At 52.2% G+C, this 19,976-nt stretch overlaps 1 protein-coding gene across 1 annotated transcript in view; it reads left to right on the top strand.

Annotated features, from left to right (window-relative positions):
- LOC311185484 (maestro heat-like repeat-containing protein family member 1) overlaps window positions 1-19,976 on the top strand; it is a gene marked incomplete at both ends in the record, with an annotated part of 45,992 nt that overhangs the window by 7,253 nt on the left and 18,763 nt on the right. Inside the window, 18 exon segments of the mRNA XM_084256110.1 lie at window positions 2,034-2,132; window positions 2,701-2,779; window positions 3,298-3,408; window positions 4,884-4,957; window positions 5,871-5,987; window positions 7,039-7,183; window positions 7,759-7,802; window positions 7,908-7,934; window positions 8,529-8,688; window positions 9,156-9,208; window positions 10,040-10,144; window positions 12,479-12,595; window positions 14,474-14,596; window positions 14,961-15,113; window positions 16,128-16,250; window positions 16,551-16,630; window positions 17,894-18,029; window positions 19,587-19,676. Coding sequence (XP_084112236.1) covers window positions 2,034-2,132; window positions 2,701-2,779; window positions 3,298-3,408; window positions 4,884-4,957; window positions 5,871-5,987; window positions 7,039-7,183; window positions 7,759-7,802; window positions 7,908-7,934; window positions 8,529-8,688; window positions 9,156-9,208; window positions 10,040-10,144; window positions 12,479-12,595; window positions 14,474-14,596; window positions 14,961-15,113; window positions 16,128-16,250; window positions 16,551-16,630; window positions 17,894-18,029; window positions 19,587-19,676 — 1,836 coding nt within the window.

Below are 19,976 nucleotides of genomic sequence, written 5' to 3'. Positions count from 1 at the left end.
GAAACAAATTTCTTAACTAGAACTCAAAGCTTTCACTATGCAAGTTGGCTGGTCCTCTAAAAAGCAGATGTCAACATGGAGTTAGAGGTCTGAAAGTTACCTTAGAGGAAGGCTTGTGAGGGCAAGCCAAGAAGGATCTGGAGAAAGCTGGGAGAGCATCAGATTGTGATGTCGTCTGACGATAAGGAAAGGGTGTGGAAGGAAGGAAGGAAGGAAGGATGGGAAGAAGAGAGGAAAATCTTGTATTTAAGTGTAGTTTTTATTTTGTTATTTTTTAAAGGTTTATTCATTTATGCATACAAGTGCTGGGGTATAGGCCAGAGGTGTGGGGGGTGGGGGTGAGAGGAGTCACCACAGACAGAATGGGGAAAAGAAGAGGCAGACTGACTGAAATACACGGCTGAGGGGACCAGCGGGCACGTCAGGAGAGGTCTGCTGCGCCATGTGGGTCACCTTCCTTGTAGGGAATCGAACTCGTGCTGCGGAGGCTGCGGATAACTTCACAGTGCTGAGGCTTAATCCCTTGAGCCACCAAGGAGGGCCCTGAAGTGTTGTTTTGAGAGCATTTCAGCAAAACCATCAGGGAGTCACTGGGCCAAAATCTCCCATCAGAAAAGCACTATGTCTTGCCACAATGGCTGTGTCTTCTTGGACCTGCCATCCTTAGGCGGTGGCTGGGAGAAATCTGTGGGAATCTGGGTTTAGTTGTAACATAGAATGGATTTTTGAGTTGTTGGAGTTGTGGGTCTGTTATACCCCTCAAAGTAGGCACTAAGGGGCACATTTTTCATAACTGCTGTATATGCTAATGTGCGTTTATGAATTTCCAAAAGGAGGAATTTTTTTGGGGGAGTGGAACACCCATTAGCCTCAAGTTTCCAGGGACCAGAGTTCGCGGCCACCATTGCACCACCACTTCAGAGGCCCTTTCCTGGGGATGTGAAGTGCTGCCCTTCCACACATGTGCTCGGCATTTTCTCCATGAGTGCACTGACCGCTGTCTCTCATGTATTTGTCCTCCTGCCACATGTCTGCATGTTGCTGTAGAGTAAGGTCTATATGCATTTGGAACCGAGATTTGCTCTGTGTGGACACTTAGTTGGTTGGAGGATGTTACTTGCATCCTCAGTGCTTCTGGTCTGCAGGTGAGGTCAGGTCAAGATCTAGCCCATCTCAACTAACATCAGAAATGTTTTCTCAACGATCTTTCTTCCTCTCCCTCCTCTTCTTTTACTGCACGTGATGTATGTATTTATCTATCCATAGAATATTTTTTTGGATTAGCCAGCATTAACCAGCTCTAGCTGGGGAAGGCGGGCACATTTGGGGCTCCACCAGCCAGACCAAAGAGCAGGAAATATTAAATATTCAAAATCTAGCAGAGGGATTTCTGCTTATGGCAGAAAGAGTAAGTGGGGCCAAATTTACCATCTTGCTTGAAACAACAAAAAGCACCACAAAGTGTGTGAAATAGGGCCTCCCTGGTGGCGCAAGGGGTTAAGATGCAACCTATGAAGCTGTCTGCAGCCTCTGCAGCATGAGTTCAATCCCCGGCCAGGGAGCTACCCACATGGCGCAGCAGACCTCTCCTGACTCGCCCACTGCTCCCCTCAGCAGTGTATTTCAGTCCTTCTGCCTGTTCTGCTCTCTACTCTGCCTCTGGTGAATCCTCTCACCCCCGGCACCTCTGTACCCCAGGTTTGTATGCATAAATAAATAAGTCTTTAAAAAAAGAAAAAAACAAAGTGTATGAAATCATGGTTCTCGAGACCTTGGGCATCAGGCAGCAATGAGCCGTGATCCCTCAGGGGGAGGAAAGAGATGAGCTGAGCCCGGTGCTCCCCGTGGGGCGGGCAGACCATCGCTGCACTCAGCTGTGGAGGAACGAGACCCTGGGACTTCCTTGCAAGGGTCCGAGGACAGTGGGACACGCCGCTGGCTGGGGAAGTCCTCACGGAGGTGAGCAGAGAGGGCTTCCCGGAGGCCGCCAGGGCCCGGCCGGCGTGTGCTGACACCGTCCTTTTCCCACGCAGTGTGTCTGCCAGCTCGTGGACTCTCTGGCTCTCAGCGGCTGTGGAGGGGTGAACTTGGAGTCCCAGCTGGAGAACTTGACGGCCATGCTGTTGAGGCTGGTGAGAGGGGAGAAGAGCCCCGGGCTTGCTCTCTGCTCGGAGATGGGCCCCAGCCCTGGGGCCGTCCTCCACGCGGCTCGGGAGTCTTTGGGGTGGCGACCTGCGCCACCCCCCTCGGGCTCCCCCGCCTTGAGCACGGAGTGGGGTGTTCTCTAGGAGCTGAGCAGGACCCCTTCCGTAGGTTTCTTGGAGGAGACAGGCCTTGCTGCCCCCTCCCCAAACTCTGGGAAAAGGCAGGAGGTTCGACCTACTCCATCCCACCTGTGGGAAATGTCAGAGCCTCTGGTTGTACCCCAACTCTCAGAGGCATAAACTGGAGTGGGCGCGTGAGTAAGAACAGGACAATTGAACATTATTCGCCTAAAGGTGTTACCTTCCGTGTATTTAGTTTGTGGCCCTTGTCTCCTGTCCTCTGGGAGCTGGGACTGTGGCTTCCTGGGTGCTATTTTCCTGCTCTCCTGACGGTCAAGCACCACACTGGTCGCGGCCACGGGCCCTGGTATCCCCCCCCTGCACCAGGGCTGCTGATTTGGTGCCCTCAGGTCTCATGGCTTTGGTCTCCCCACAGCTGACCGTAAAGGTCAACACCGCAGACCCCTACTCTGTGCAGAACAGCCACCTCGTCCTGAGGACTTTCAGTGTCCTAAGTGAGTGCTGTTCCCCTGGCCAGGCATGCGGGTGGGTGGCGGGTGCTCAGGACCCCTCCTGGCCCTGGGGTGGGGCTTCCGTCCCGCTGGCAGAGATGCCAAGTCAGCCCTGGGAGTCTGCCTGAAATGAAATGAGTCCCCAAAAGCACAAGCCTGCTCGGCCCCTACCTCCTTTGCTCCCTCCCCTTGACCTCGGAGTGGAGTCCTTTCATGAGCCCCAGCTCAAAAGCCGACCCTGGAGTTAAGGCTTTGATGCTCACGAGTGGTGTCAGAACTGTGGGAGCGCCCGGGCAGAGAGGCCAAGTTCCCGCCAGGTGAAGCCTGTACCCCAGGCCTGGCACACGGCAAATGCCAGGTAGACACTGGCTCTCTTTCCTCCTGCTTCATTTCACTCACCTGATGGACCCAGTTTCTCCAGTTCCCTGCATCAGTGGTTTGCTGTGAGCATGAGTTCCTTCTACTTACCCCCTGCCGCAGAAACATGCCCTTGACTGCCTTGCACTCGCATCCTCTGACAGCCAAGCTGTACAGTGACCAGGTGGTGTTCTTGTTACGCAAGACCATGGAAACCAGGGACCCGGACATGGTGGCATCCGCCCTCCAAGTCTTCATGGATTTGTTCCAGGAGGGTGAGTGTGCACTGGACCTGGCCTGGAGGGTCTTCTTTCCAATTCATCTCCTTTCTCTGAGCGACAGTCCCTTAGAGTCGTTAAAAGCACAGTCGAAACTGGGAATGTGATGGGTTGACACCAGTCGGAATACACATCCGGGCAGCTTACTTTTATTCCATGCCTCTAGTCCATCATCTGAAAAGTGGAGGTGAAACTAAAGCCTGCCCTCAGGGTTTTTTTATATCATTTTTTAAAAAAGATTTATGTATTTATGCATACAAGAACTGGGGTACAGGCCAGAGCTGTGTGAGAGGACTCACCAGAGACAGAGCAGGGAACAGAACAGGCAGACTGACTGAAATACTCTGCTGAGGGGAGCAGCGAGGAAGACAGCAGAGATCTGCTGCGCCAAGTGGGCAGTTCCCTCGCTAGCCGGGGATCGAACTCATGCTGCAGAGGCTGTGGATCGCTTCACAGCGCTGTGCTTAATCCCTTGCACCAGCAGGGAGACCCCAGGGTTGTTTTGGTTTTTAAATATTTATTTACGTATACAAGAACCAAGGTAGAGTCCAGATGGCTAGATGTGCAGGAGGGTGACAGGATTCACCAGAGACAGAGTGGGCAACAAAACAGGCAGACTGACGAAATACACTGCTGAGGGGAGCAGAGGGCGAGTCAGGAGAGTCTGCTGCGCCATGTGGGTATCTTGCCGGAAGGCTGGGATCGAACCCATGCTGCAGAGGCTGCTGACTGTTTCACAGTGAGGCGCTCAAACACCTGCACCACCAGGGAGGCCCCAGAGCTTTTTTTAAGAAAATATTAAATGAGGCATTTCCACCCGCGTCAACCATGTCATTGGTTTTATGGAGGTCAGTCTAGGATCACATTCTGCAAACGGGCTTCAACTTCAACAAGTGTGCGTTAAACCTTTGCTGTGTGCCTTGCACAGAGCCAGGCACTGAAAACACACTACAAAGAGACGCAATCTTTGTCTCAGGGACTCACTGTTGAGGGAGGAATTGAGGTGCGCCCAACAAAATGACACAAGACCGCAGAGTTGGGTGCTTGGAGGCACGCGTGACCACGTGCAGCAGAAATGCAGAGCAGGGGACAGTCGGAGACAGTGGGCTCTGTGCAGACGTGCCCGGAGCAGGAAGGAGCTCTCCAAGTGGCAGGTTACAAAAGGGCTTCACGGTAAAGCAGGATGGCAGTGGAAGTTCTCATGGGGGAGGTGTGCAGACGTGGGGAGAGCAGCTTGGCTGGAGAGATGGCTTTGCATGGGTGGGCTCAGTGCCAGCTGGATGAAAATATTGTTTTAGGTCAGTATTTAGTCTGGTCCGAAGAAGAAGGATGGTGGATTAAGCTTTGGGGTGCCGTGGCCTCTGAACCAGGGACTGCAACCTCCCCTACCTCACCCCCATTCTATTTCACTCTCAAAGCAGCAGAGACAGGAGGAGGGCACTGACGCACCTGCACACATGTCTTTTCTCTAGTGACCCAGTCTGAGAAGAGGAAGAGTGAAATCCTGCACTCCACCATTATCATGGTCCAGACGGACCTCAAACCCGTGAGCAGGGAGACTGGACGCCTGGGCTGGGAAGGGGCTTGCTTACTTGAACCTCAAGATTGTGTAAAATACAGAGGGGAAGACAGTTGGGGGATGAGAAGTGAGGCACCCCAACTGGCGCAGGCTGCTGCCTGTGGGTTACATTGGGATTCTTCAAAGCCTGAGGAGGGTTTGAGGAGCAGACAGGTGGTTCCTACCTATTTTCTGAGGTTTTTCTGTGGGAAGTGCTGGGGTGTCCTACGGGATGTGGTGTTCTAGAGGATACTAGTTCTGTCTCCCGAGAGTTCAAATTACAGAGAAGACCTCACGCGTGTCTGGCACGAGGCTCAAGAAGCCGCCTTTCTACCAAGCTCTGCTGCTGGGGCTGCAGACAGCAGTGTCAGCCGCCAGCTCCAGGTTATGCAAGAATGAGGGGCAGGTGCTTTAGGTGTCAAGTGGCAGATGATACATCATCCCTAAAAGCAAAGTCCTCAGTCTTCAGAAGATAATGGAGAATAGGGATCTTGAAGGATGGACCCTCAGAACTTGTGGAATTTGTTCCTGGCTTTCCCTACGAAGGCCAGAACATGAGACCTTTCCAGAGCTCAGATCCCACCACCCAACTCTCCTGCCAAAGTCCTGCCTCTTGATGTAAAGTGTGGACAAGTAAACACTTCTGCTTCTCCAGGAGGTTGGCAGGGGCCAAAATGGGTTGGACTCTGGGGCAGCATAGAGAGTGGTCAGGTTCAACCACCGGTGCTTTGTCACCACCCGGACCCTGCTGAAGAGTCACACTTGGACTTGGGGACCCAAGATCTGAGTCCCCTGAAGACAACCCACCCAACTCTGCACTCTGCATCCTTACTTGGAGCCTCAGTGGTCACCCCAGTGGTCCCTGCCGTGCTCCCTCTCACCCTGATCTGTGACCCCACAGGTGAGGAAGGATGTGCTGCGCTTCATCGAGATGCTGGGGCAGCACAAATACCTGGCCCTGCCCCAGAGCAATGCCATCCTCGACTACATGGTGAAGCTCAGCGTATCGGACTCCTTTGTGAGCATGGGTGCAGGTGGAAGGGTGGGGGGCAACAGAGTGGGTCTTGAGGTGGGGGGAGGCTTAGGGGAGGAGTGAGAAGAAGGCAGAGTAGGCAGCATAAGGAAAACAAGAGGAGGGTATGGCTGGTGCGTGGGTGGGGAGGGACTTTGGCATCCCCTGAGCAGTGAGCCTGGGAGGTCTGAACCAGGAGACTCAGCGGGCACTGGTTTCAGAATTAACACCTCTTCTTATTCCAGAATGAAGTGGACATCCGAATACTGTGTTCAAAGATTCTCCAGATGGTACAAGCAGCCAGGGGCAAAGAGGCTGTCCATTTCCTCCGCCCTTGCTCCTCGTTACCCCCCCAGCCCCTAGTTCACCCCTCCTGCATCCAGCCTCTTCAGCTTTCTCTTCTCCCCCTCCCCCACTCCAGAAATGCCCACTCGCGTGCCCAGGCTCCTCTGGAGGGTGTCTCAGGGCCAGGAGAGGACCTCTCCCGGGGAGGCTGGAGACTGCTCTGGAGTCTTCTCATCCACCTTATAGCTCTAAAATGTTGTGTCAATTGCTGTCTGGGCTGCAGTTTTCCCATCTGTCCGCGAGGGGGGGAACGTGCATCCCGCCTGCCACAGGAGCCTCTGAGGGTTCTTGAAGGCTGGAGGAGCTGATGTGTGGGTCAGAGTCTAGTTAAGGGTTTAAGGGAGGAGCACAGCTGGGATTCCCTCTCTGTCCTGGAGTCACAGCTGCTCTCCTCCTAGCAGGCCGGGCCTCCTGACCCTTCCCAGGGCTTCTGTCCTGGGATGTTCCCCTGTGAATTCCAAATTTCAGGAAACCCTCTCTCTAAGCAAGTCCTTCTGGCTGTGATTTTTATCAGGACCTTGTTTGTAGTTTACCACGCGGAGTGGTGGTGCTGCTGGTGGTGGTGGTGGTGGATGTGGTGTGTCTGTCTGTCTGTCTGTGGCCTGCAGGCCTCAAATGCCCTTGTAGGAAAGGAAGACAAGGTTGTGGGTTGGAGAACGTGGGCCCGGGCTTATCTAGGCTTGCCAATGAAACCCTTGCACATCCCTGCCAGGTCTCCTTGCCAAGACTGGTCACCGTAATGTGTGAGCCCAGCAGTGTCTTGGCCTTTGTGCCACTGTGTGAGACAGTCTTGGAAATGGCTCTGAAGGCCCAGTCCCAGGGCAAGACCCCCTACCTCAGCGGCTTTCATCTCACTCGTAAGTAGAAGGGTGGGGCACACGGGGATGGGTGGGCTGTGAGCATGCAGGTTGCGGTAGGAGGGGTGCCCAGCTAGGAGGCAGGCAGAGGCTCTGCAGGGCTGGGACAGAGGAGAAGGTGCACATCTGGGGTGGGTGGGGGTGCCACCAGAACCAAGGCCAGGATGGGGAGGCAGCATCCCACAGATGACATGGAGACGCCTTTGGAAGAGGGACATTCCAAACACAATTCCTTCTTGCCTGTCGTCTTTCTTTAAGACACTAGCCAAGATGTAAACATGGTGATATGAACTGGAAAGCTAAGACAAGCCTGTCTCTTGGTTCTTCCCAAGCTCCGACTCTGGGCCCCACTCTCTACTCACCCCATCCATGACTGCTAGGGTTGGGGTGAGGATGTCTGCTCAGGCCTTAAGTCAAAACGTCACAAGCCCTAAATGTCGGCGCCTCTTCTCCTCTCCACTTTGCTCTCCTCCTCCTCTAAGTACTTCTGGGGGCTGCCGTGGGGGGCTGGAGGGCTGTTTGTGCTAAAACTGACCCAAACCGTGTCCTTTGACGTTACCCTCTCTTTCTCTTAGCCACCCAGTTTGTAACCCCACAGAACCTCCTGTCCTGCCTCGTGGTAAGTGACGCTGGAATGAATAGTACATCTCTCTCCCTCCGTCCATGCGTCCATCCCTCCATGCAACCAGCATTCCGCAAACCCTCGAGTCGTGCTCTGTTCTAGGCACTACGCTGGCTGTGGTATAAGGAGGTAGGGCCAAGGATCCAGGGGGCTCCAGAGAAAGGGAATCCATGCCACAGAGCTTGGAGGAGGGAACTGGCAGCACACTGGTGGGGCCTGGGGATGGGGGAGGCGTGAGCATGGGGAGGGCTTGACCTGGCTCCTTTGTGGCCTTATTGGGAGCTTCTTTCTGTTGACCTTGGGCAAGTCCCTGCATCTCATTTTCTTGGCAAGTATATTTTGATTTTCTCTATTTGTCTAGGCATTATGTGCTCAGTGTTAAAAACACTTAGTACAGACCTGTTATTGAGGTGTTCACAGGATTAGTGGGGGGAGTGTTGGAATAGCATCCATATTTCAGTGTGATAACTGTTCTAATGGAGGAGTACACGTGGCACAATGGGATCTTGAGAGAACAATGGGTTGACTTAGTCTATGGGTGTCAAGGAAGGCATCATTGAGGAGGTGATATTTCACAAGCAGCTTGGAGAATGTGTAAGGGGCTCAGCAGGTAATAAACAGTGGGGAGGGTCTAAGCTTTAGCTCACATTATGGTTTTGTTCTAATTTTCTTCTCTTCCTTTCAATCCTTCTCTGCATCCTCTTTGCTTCTCTTGTTTCTCAGATGCTTTCCATAAGGCCCTACAAACAAAAGAACATTGGTGCAAGCTCCCTCAAGCTACTACATGCCCTGCATCCTATCACCTCTCTGCACCCCGTTATCAATTCAGATGTGGGCCAGCTGTGGATGAAAGAGATCCCCAGGATGGTGCAGTTCTTGGAGGGTGAGGGGTTGGTTGGGAGGGGGAAGAGAGGGAGATGGCACAGCGGGGCAGACTCCAGAGACCCAAGGTAGAGGAGGGACCAGCCTCCAGATGCCATTTTCAGGGTCAGCTTCTTTGAACCATGTCTGCACTGAGCAGATGCTCTCAATCCAGAGTTCTGGGGTGCCAGTGTCCCCAGATCAACTCCTGCCCTTTCTTGTGGGTGGAGGATCAGGGAAGATCCCTTGGAGCCAGACAGACCCAGGTTTCTATCCTTGCTCTGACACTGACCGACTGTGTGCTTGACCTGGGGAAAGTGACCCATCTCCGGGGGCCTCTGCAAAGTGAGAGAGCCATCACCGTGTAGGGTCACTATTATCTTGGAGAATGAAATGAGCTGATGGGCACACAGCTCCTGGTATGGTGTTCAAATGTTGGTTTCTTTTTCCTTCTGGTTGGGTGTGTCTGCGCGGTCTTCCCTTTTCTAGAGCACAATGAGAAGACCCTCATTCAGGAGAAGTGGGAGAGATGGCTGCTCAAGGTGAGCCCTCCTGAAGGGGTACCTCCCTCCACACTTGCCCTCTTTCCTTGCTTCAAGATGCCCCCGGCTTGCGGGAGACTGAGGCCATGATCCTCTCCTGCTCAAGAGCCTTTTCTGCTGGTGGGAACGTCTTTCTGTGGCCTCCTAGCCTCCTGGTCCTGCATCAGAGTTTTGGACTCTATTCTATGCCTTGACCACCTACTCTGAAGACCCTACCGGAGGGGCTTAAGAGGGATTGTGTCCATGGACAAGGCTTTGTAGGCCTCAGCTTCTTCATCTGTGAATGGGAATATCTCCTCTATTGCTAAGATTTAGGGTAGTGTGGAAGAGGGCCTTGCAAACTGGAGAAGGTTGACCTGACCCATCACTGTCACTCTCTAGTCCTAACTAGCCTCCCTCGATGTGTTTCAACACCTCCCCATTTCTTGAGCTCTTTCCATGTTTTTTGTTTTTTGTTTTTTTTAAAGATTTATTTATTTATATAAGAATCGGGGCATAGGCCGGATGCGCGGGAGGGTGAGAAGATTTACCAGAGCCAGAGTGGAGAACAGAACAGGCAGACTGACTGAAATACACTGCTGAGGGGTGCAGTGGGCGAGACAGGAGAGGTCTGTGCACCATGTGGGACCCTCGCCTGGTTGCTGGGGATCAAACCAGCACTGCAGAGGCTTTGGGCAGCTTCACAGCTCAGCGCTCAACTACTGTGCCACCAGGGGAGACCCTCTTACCATGTTTACAGCCATATCACCTGTCCCTGGCTTCTTTTTGACCCCACTCCCATGGGGCAGAAAAGCCACTGTTCTCTGTGGGCCTATTCTCCTTGCCTTTCAGTTTTCAAGTCGCACCCTGGTGGCCATCAATGATGACAAGTGGCTGGAGCACCTCATCAGGGTCATCTTGAAGAAGATTCATTATTTCAGCGAGGCTGATGAGAAGGTGTGTGTGTGTGTGTGTGTGTGTGTGTGTTGTCTGCAAGGGGGAGGAATGTTGAGGGTGGAAGAGCCTGGAGGGAAGGTCTATGGACATGCACAGGCCATGCAGGCCATGGGGCGGGGGCGAGCCAGTGTTCTTGGGTCCTGGGATGTGGAGGCCTGACAAGGGGATAGAACAGGTGGTCACCCAGGAACAGCACAAATGTCCAACATTTTCTCAGTGGTTTTGGTTTGATGCAGAACTTTGCTGTCTGTTATTACAATAGAACCTGCCAGCTCCTCTGTAACAGAGTAAAGCTGGGGCTGGGTGCAGAGGGGAAATTAGTGACCTTAGAGTCACATTTTAACAAGTAAATTCAAGGACTCTTTGAGGGCGGCCATGGGTGAGGACTGTGCTTGGTGCTGGAGCCCCAGAGCTGAGCAAGACAGATGAGGCTCCTTTCCTCGCGAGCTCCAGGCCTGCTGTGTGCCCACGCCCTAGCGCCTGCGTGCCCTTCAGAGTGACCTCGGCCCAATATCTTGGTCTCCAGGAGATTTCAGTCACCTCACTTAGGAAGTGGCAAAATGACCTACAGGTCGCAGGAGACTGGCTGAGGATCAAACAAGGATACCTGTGAAGAGGCTCTGACGCTCAAAAGGCTAAATAATAAGCCCTATACTTGTGATCCCATCAGACGGACAAAGGAACGGAGTCCAGAGGTCTTTAGAGTCTTAAGCAAACTAAAACTGCGTCCTGAATACAAGTTTCTTGATTTCTCATCTGTTTTCCTGGCACTGAGCAGCACTGGTTTGGGGCAACAAGAGGAGTTGTCCCAGGAAACTGGTCTCATTCCCGAGACTGATTACGGAAATGGGCATCGGGATCCAAGTGCTAGGGGACAGGGGGAGACCTGCACTGGAGTTGGGGAACAACTTGTCCTGTGGGGCTGGACGAGCGGCTTTCTCAGAGTTTGCCCACCAGCCAGGTTGGCTCAAGACCATCCTGGTTTTAGCAGCAAAAATTCAGGGTCTGGAAAACGCCTCAGTGCCAGGCAAGCTGAGGAGTGAGAGCATCGGGAAGATGTGGTCTTTTGAGGGCTGGGGAGGCTGGTGCCTTAGAGCAGATTTTGCAGAAGCTGAGCCTGAGGTGGGGGATCTTGTCCAGGAATTGAGCAGGTGGGACATTCTCTAGAGAAGCCAAAATAGAGCAGAGCCAGGAAGGAAGCGCAATGGGGGAGGAAGAGGCTGAGCAAGAGGCTTCTCCACCTGAGCCGGTTGCACTGCAGAGCCTGTTCTGCCTGGAGTCAAGTGCATATGCATGAGGGGCCTTCAGACCCACGCCCCACCGCCCACCGATGATCTCTGCCTCCCTGGCTCCCGGCTGCCAGGGTTGGTGTGGAGCAGGGAGGGAAGACAGAGGAGGTAACTCTGGGCAAGGAGATCGCAGAGAGGCTGCAGGCTTCAGGGGAACTGTTCTTGCAGGGTCTGCAGCCAGTGAAAGGAGGGTTCCTGTGATCTGGGGCCAGGCGCCTCACCAGCTAGAGGGGTAGAAGGTGCCCATAGGGAGGGGCTTTTAGCAGATGCATGGAAACCAGGGGAGACTTTCATGGAACAGCAGGGGTATCCTGTTTGCCTCACTCCCATGTCATGCCCTGTCAGCAGGGTTTGATCTCCTTGGAGATGGGAGGTTCGGGCAAGTCAGGAGCTAGCCAGACACACACACACACAGGAAATGCATGGAGATGAGGCTCTGAAGGAAAGAAATAGGAGAGTGAGCTGGAGAGAAACTTCGGAAGTCAGGGAAGGCTCACTAGCCACGATCTCAAAGATGAGAATCTTGGAGCTAAGACATTTTAAAGAGCCAGGGAAAGATTGTTCCAGGCAGACAATACAGGAAATGCAGGCACCTGGAGGCGTAGGAGAGCGGAGAATGCAGACATGGGTGTTTCAAGGCAGAGAGGGCAATGCTTAGTAAGCAAGAATAAAGGCCACTGAAATGCAGAGGCAGGAGAGACCCAGGTTATATAAAAGTACTTTTTCAATTATGCAATCTTGATTTGAAAACTTTGCAAATTTTAGGACCTGTTTTTAATTCCTAGCTGGAAGTGACAAGTATGTGGATCAGGAAAAGTTCCTAGAGGATGATCCCTGCCCTGAGAAGCCGAGAAATTAGAAAGGCAACTCTGTCCCTGCGCTGTAGGGTCACGGCCTTATCTTGTTGCCCCCGGAAAGCTAGAGGGACAGGGTGGAGGAAGGAGAGGTGGGGGCCTGTGTGGCTGCATTTCCGAAGCCAGCCCGGCAGTGGCTGTTCCTAACCTCAGGCCCAGCCAAGCAAGACCCTTCGCTCCCACCTCCCTAGACTTTCCTGTATAAATTCTTCGGCTTCACCCTGTGGTCCTCAAGTGACAAGACACTGGTGCAGATGATGATCACCGCCTTGGTCCTGACCACCCACGAGGAGTTGGCAGAGCGGGAGGTGAGGTGGAGGCCGCCGGTAAGGGAGGGACATGAAAAAGGATAGTTTCTAAACTATTTTTCATTTTGAAATAATTTCACATTTATTGAAAAGAGAACCTGTAGAGTCTATTCTTTACCCAGGTTCCCAGATGTTAACCTTTCCTGATTCCCTCTCTCATTTTGTGAAAAGTTCATGATTTTCATTTACCACTAAATGTGTATAAATGTGTGTAAATGCACGTGATGTGTATTATCTAAAAATAAAGATACTCTGGATGGAACCAGCACCATGATCAGAATCAGGAAGTTAACGTCGCTGCCGTGCTATTCTCTAGTTTGTGCACCTGATTTGAAATTTTTCGGTGGTCTCAGTAATGTTCCTTAGAGCAAAAGAACATTTTTGTTCTCTGTTCTGGGATCCAGTCCAGAACCACACGGCACTTTGCTTGTCTTCTTTCTCTTTATTCGTCTTTCATCTGGAGCACTAGCTCAGCCTTTATCTTCCGTGAACTTGACATTTTTTTATTTTCCACACCACTCCTACTGGGGTTGTCTCCTATTTCTTCATGATTAGCTCCAGATCGTGCACTTGGGGTGGGCGGGAACCCCACATCAGTGCTGTGTGTCAGGACAGGAGTTTGAGGATTAACAACGTGAAAGCACTTAGAACCACGCCTGGCACATGATGCCCTCGAAGTGCCGGTTGCTGGTGGAGTTGGTGCCAGCACGCTCAGGCCTCCCCTGTACCCCCAAGACCCAAGACCTCCCCTGCCAGATTCTCAGAGCATCTGTCACCATGAGCCGGTTGGAAAACAGCTGGCGCTGCGTCTCTGTGCTGGGCATTCCTTTAGCTCTGTGCCCAGTTATTCTTGTTAGGTCAGCCCCAAGAAGAGGCTTGGCTCACACTTCAGTCCAAAAGGCCTTGTACGAGGCAGAGGGATTTAAGGCAAAAGACTGATCCTGCCAGAAAAGGCAGCATCCCCAGGTTTCCTGTGCTCTGGGCTCCCACCAGGTTGTCAATTCCCAGGTCCACACTTCGCCCCAGCTTTCAGATGCACCTGACATTTCTAGTTGTCCTGCTGCTGAGTCACACACGACACATCCAGGAACTCACTGCTTCCTCTTTCCCCAGCCCCAGACAGGTCACCTTTTCCACCTGCCCACTTTACTCAGAGTTGCTGTTTCCCGTTCTCTTGGACTAGAAACTCTGGTGCTGTCTGTAAATCTCCCCTCTCTCCACCCCTTCTCCGACTGGCCGCGTGAGAACATGCTTGGTTTGTTCGTCTCCTCCTCTCGCCTCAGAGCAACCCTTCTCTGGGTTCCTCATGCATATACATATTTTCTACTGTGGGATGTCGCGTTTGGAAATCCCCAGATTATACAAATCGGTTCCATAATCTTGGCCAGTTTACTCCTTTTTTTTTTTTTTTTTTAAGATTTATTTATCCTTGCATACAAGAACTAGGGTACAGGACAGAGGTGTGGTGGGTGAGAGGATTCACCAGAGGCAGAGTGGGGAACAGAACAGGCAGATGCACTGAAATACACTGCTGAGGGGAGCAGCGGGGAGACAGGAGAGGTCTGCTGCACCATGTGGGTCACCTCCCTGGCTGGGGATCGAACTCGTGCTGCAGAGGCTGCGGACAGCTTCATAGTGCTGACGTTTAACCCCTTGCACCACGAGGAAGGCCGCTAGTTTACTTCTTAGGTTACTTCTCGAAGAATGTTGGTTCTCTACCTCTACAGTTCAATTTTGGGAAAACAAATTTTCTTTCCATTTCTTTTCTTTCCCTTTTCTCTCCCTCCCTCCCTCTCTCTAAACCCCTGGTCCAGGGGAGCACAGCTGATGTCTGGCTAGCAGAGCTGTAGCATGTGGTTGAGGCTGTCCTTCTTACAGGGCATTGCCGTGGCAATCAGTATCGTGGCCACGAGACACCTGAAGGTGGTTCTGGACCAGCTGCAAGTATACTGTGCTGTGCTCACCAACAAGGACACCTCATACATCTACCTAATGCCGAAGGTGATGGCGTTCCCGGGGGATCCGCCAGCTCCCACACAAAGCCTTCTAACACACCCTCATAACCCCAGTCTCCCCGCTTCTCTGAGGCCTTGTGACTCACCTATAAAGAGTTTCTCTTTGGCTCTGATCCATGGTGGGCAGTTTCATCACCCCCACATTTCCCTTGCCCTGGAATTCCTGCTGCAGGTCCTGCAAACACCCCTACCCCCAACCATATTTCTCCCTTTCCAGCTGCTCCCCACTCCACGGCCTTGTCTTCCCTTTCAAGTCCTCTGGGTAATCTTTTCCTTTCTGAACCTCCCTTTCCTCATCAGATAAGGAGGAGAAGGTGAGGAGAAGGCAACTTTCCCCTTCCCCCCTGCAGGAACATCAGCAAAGGGAGTGGGGGCTGGTGTGTAGCACCATCTACTTAAGCTACAGCAAGATCATCTGCGAGAGCAAGACAGCCATCTACTACCATGTGGACAACATCCTGGCTTTGATCCCGCAGCACTACTACAACTGCATTGTGGAAAAGGTGAGTCTGCCTGCTCTGCTGCTCCCACGCCCCTCCCTGCCTTCTCGTGCCTTCCGGGGCTAAGAGGACTGGCCTAGAAGGGGACTCTGGGGATCGGGCGATGGCAGGGACTCCCTCTCCTGAAGTTCTGTCCTTTTGCTTCGTTCTGCTACTCTGAGACTCAAACTGGCCTGAGTAGGAGACCACAGGCATTTTATTTTTTGAAAAAATTTTAAAAAGATTGATTTATTGATGCATGCAGGAACTGGAGTACAGGCCAGAAGTATGGGGGGTGAGAGATTTCACCAGATAGAGTGGTGAACAGAACAGGCAGACTGACTGAAACACACTGCTGAGGGGAGCAGCGGGCGAGACAGGAGAGATCTGCTGTGCCCTGCGTGCTGCTTCCTGACTGGGGATCGAACTCGTGCTGCAGTGGCTGCGGACAGCTTCATAAGTTGTGTCTTAACCTCTTGTGCCACCAGGGAGGCCCCCACAAGCATATTAGGTCTGATGAACAGTGTCTCCCTCCCTGCTGGCGACTCTGTAACCTGCCTGTGGGCTCTTGGCCAACGCTCTTCCCCCAAGCGCTGAGCAATACCTGAAATCCCTGACATGCTCTTAGGAAGGCACTTTCAGGGGAGGTAGAGGGAGTCTTGAACCATTTTCTGGCCTCCGCTGTTTGTCCTGAGCATGCACCCTGAGGGTAGGGAGATGTCCTTTCCACTCCGTGATCATCTACCACCCAATTAGACATCCTTTGGGAGACTTTTGCCGTGGAGAGACCAGAAAGCTAGGCCTGACCTAATGTAAGAGTTATAAGAGGTGGGGGCTCCAGAAAGTGTGGTAAGGGGTGGAACCCTTCCCTGTAGGTTTGCCCCAGGCTTCCCTGTCCTGAATTGCCCTTGGAGGGAAGATGCAAGCCTCAGCCTTGGGAACGTCAGAGAAGGCTGAGCTCCCTGCCCGGGTTTGTGTATGCCGCCCCTGGGCCCCGGGCCACACCTGCCCAGCCCCTGAGCACATTGATGGGTGCAGGATAAGAAGCTGAAGGAGGATTACCTGGACGCCCTGACCATGCTGACCAGCATCCTGAGCACCCACCCCATAGCCTTTCAGTTCCAGTTTCCCCACAAATCACACATTGTGGACTTCATGTTGGTGAGTGGTGCTCAGGGGGGCGTGGGTGGGAATGTTGGGGGCGGAAGGTTCATGGGAGCCACCATGCTGGGCCCAGAGAATGGAAGTCCTGCTCTCCCAGGGTCCTTTTCCTACCTTAGCGCCTCCTTTCCTGTCCTTAAGGCTGTGAGTCCTTTTGGAAGGAGAGGTGCTTCCTTCAGAGTCTTTGAAGCCTCTGGAGATGTTAGGCCCCGCCTTCCTGTGACCAGGCGGGGATGGAGGAGGCGAGGAGGGCCAGGAACACATGCTCATGGTCCTCTGGGGCTGGGTGGTGGGGTCCAGGAGCTCATCAAGGAGGAACCGCTGACCACCCTCTCCAGCCTCATCAGGCAGAAGGCCATGAGCATCATCACTGACTTTAGGTACGGTGTGCCCCCGTCTCTGCTCTCAGCTCCCCTTCCCCACTCACACCCCATCTCTTATTTTCTGCTTTGTCTTTTAGCATAGGATCCCCAAGAGCACAGGCAAGACTGGCGATGTCTGTCACTTCCTTTGCCAGGAGTTTTGGGGTGACATTTTCCAAGCTCCTGGAAGAGCTGCCACCCCATCTCCCTAGCATGTGCTGTTGCTTCCTGCAGGCTCCCTCTGCCCAGGGCGGTCCTTGGCTGGGCGCCTCCACTTCCACCACTGGCCACGCGTTCCCTTAACACATCCGGGAACCAAAGAATATATGTTCCCCCAAATACCAGCGCCTTTCCCCCGTGCCTCCTCCCTCTCTCTTTTGTTCCTTCCCATCGTCCATACTCATTTACCTCCTCTTACTGTTTCCTTTCCCTCTCCGTTATCTTTTCTTCTAGTCTCTTCCTTTGTATATATATAAAGGAATATATATATATTTTACATATATATATTTTACATCATTGCTCATTTCTGTGCAGTGTATGCTCGTACGCTTTCTCCTATCAGGTGTCTTCCCCTTAAAATTTCCACCACCCATTCATGTGTGAACCATCACCATAGTCCCTTGTGCTCTTCTCTGTCCTGTTTTGATTCCTCTACCTCCCCCTCCCTTGCAGAATGTCTCTGATTTATAATTACCTGTTAATTTTCTTTTTATTATTATTTTTTTTCCTGATCCCTTATTTGGTTCCCCTATATTCCCGCCATAAGTGAAACCATCTGATATTTTTCTTTTTCCTTCTGGCTTATTTCACTGAGCATAATCCCTTCTAGCTTCATCCATGTTGCTGAGAATGGCATGAATTTACCTTTTTTGTGCATTTGGGTTGTTTCCATATCTTACCTATTGTAAAGATTTATTTAATTTATTTATGCACACAAGAACTGGGGTACAGACCAGTGCTGTGGGGGGTGAGAGGATTCACCAGAGGCAGAGTGGAGAGCAGAACAAAGCAGACTGACTGAAATACACTGCTGAGGGGAGCAGCAGGCGAGAAAGGAGAGGTCTGATGCACCCTGACTGGGGATCGAACTCGTGCTGCAGCGGCTTGCGATAGCTTGGTAGCAGGAGACTTTAACCCTGTGCCACCAGGGAGACCTAGCTCATCCTATCTTGCTGCCACCTGTCACTCTGTCCCCACTACCTCTCTCTCTGTGCCTTTCCTCAACTGTTCCTCCTGATCACCTCCCACTGCTTCTTACACTTCTGCTTGCCCGGATCTTAGCATGCTCAGGCCCCTCATGGAGGTGGAAGAAAAAACAGATCTACTTCGAACCTGCTTCAAGAGTGTGCTCTGCTTGCCCCCTGCTGAGGTTTTGCCGAAGGAGGAGTTTGGCACCAAGGAGGCCCAGGCCAATGTGGTAATTGAGTCCTCAATGTGTCTCTTTGTTTTTACTTTTTATTGAAGAGAAAATGAGAAGTAAAGGTCTCGTGGTTTTACAAAGGATTTTCCCGTTTCTTCAATACAAACAACAGCCTGGGAAGGAGGCCCTCCCGTGAGGAAGGGGTTGCTGGGCTTTCCTTGAGGGGCGCCTCCCCCTTGGGGGTGCTTAGATGCCCACTAGCAAACACTCTGGCCCAATGCTGGACATGCCATCCTCCCTTTTTAATGGCTGTGCTATCGAAACCTGATGGCCGGGTTCACAGGTGATTTCACTGAAGCCCCTTTCACTGACAGGTAAATAAAGCCATGGAGTCTCAGAGCAAGTTATCTGTTGCCTGCAGTGTGTTCTGGAGGGAGGGAAGAGAGATTTGATTTTCTAATTTGTATTTCCATGCTGGATTCCTAGGAACTTTTGCATGTTCTCTGAATTTTCAAAAATTTTAAAAAGAATTTTAAAAAATCAAGTTTTCTACCGGTTACTGGATTGGTTTGTTTTTCTTTATGGTCAAGCCTTTCTCGGTATAGTTCTGATAAGGATGAGGAGAAGTATTTTGACAGGATTACCCCATGTTTGGAGCAGTCTGGGAGTCCCAGTTGCCCAAGTGAGGATCGTTTTGCTCTAGAGGTAGATTGATGGTGAGCACTTTATTCCAGGGAAAGTTGCCTTTCTCTTTCCTCCCTTGTTAGTTTCTGCTGAGCTAAGTTGGTTACAAAGATTGCTTTGCTTCTCCCAGTGGGAAGTCAGTTCCCTAGAGCGTTCTAGACAGATCACCTACTTTCTTTTTCTTTCTTTTTTTTTTTTTTTAAGATTTATTTATTTATACAAGCACTGGGTACAGTCAGAAGTGCGGGAGGGTGAGAGAATTCACCAGAGCCAGAGCAGGGAGCAGAACAGGCAGAAGGACCAAAGTACACTGCTGAGGGGAGCAGAGGGCAGGAGAGGTCTGCGCGCCATGTGGGACCCTCCTCCAGTGGCCGGGGAGCAGCCAGGGATCGAACCGGCGCTGCAGAGGCTGCGGACAGCTTCTCAACCCAGCGCTCAACCGCTGCGCCTCCGGGGAGGCCCACCTACTTTCTTTACAGGTTGATATGGTTTCGAGGAGGGTCACTTAGTTCACTAAAAGGTTAGAAGCAGAAATCCACCATCCTAGCTTTTGTGAATCAGCTCCCCTTCACCCTGCCAAGCAGCCCTCCACCCTCCCTGGCACTAGCCAGGCTTCAGTCTGGCTGCCCCCTTGGTAGAGACTAGAATGAGCTCAGCTTCGGGAGTGGTGATGGAAGGTCACGGGTGGCTGAGTCATCAGGGAACTTCTAGTCCACTAGGACAAACCATGTCAGGCAGACATTCATGCCCTGGTGAAAACCACAGAGGTATCATTCAAGGTCACAGTGGGAAAGTGACACTTGAAATGTACTGGAACTTGCGGGGCAGGATTTCTCCAGGAAGGCCTGGGAGAGTGGGTGCGCTGAAAGGAAGTTAGGAGAGGGGTGGGGCTGAGAGCCTGCTGATCCTTGAGTCCCTCTCTCCCCTCAGAGTATGTTCGGCAAGACCCTGGAAGCTCTCCAAAGGCTGACGGAGGCACTGATTGTTGAGATGCCCACGCGTACCCAGCACTGCTTGGAGGTCAGTGGGAGGGCGTTCCTTCATGTTGGTGCTGGATCTTGGGATCAGTGGTATTTTGGTCCCATACTTGGCCCTTGGTGAGACTCCTATGCATTGCGTTTCACATAGGAATCATCTCCAATTTCATTTCTCAAGCTGATTGATACACAATACACCCTGGATTCTAAGAACACAGTTTCTGCCTTGTTGCCACCAACTTCTTCCTACTGAGGAATGGGAGCAGATGGGTAGGGGATGCTGGATCTATTGGCCTCTTGTAGCCAATGGGTCAGTAGAACTTGAGAGCTACTGCTTTAAACC

The sequence above is a fragment of the Talpa europaea genome (genome assembly GCF_964194135.1).
Source record: "Talpa europaea genome assembly, chromosome: 15".
NCBI classification, from domain to species: domain Eukaryota; kingdom Metazoa; phylum Chordata; class Mammalia; order Eulipotyphla; family Talpidae; genus Talpa; species Talpa europaea.
This window is presented reverse-complemented; position numbering and strand designations above follow the sequence as displayed.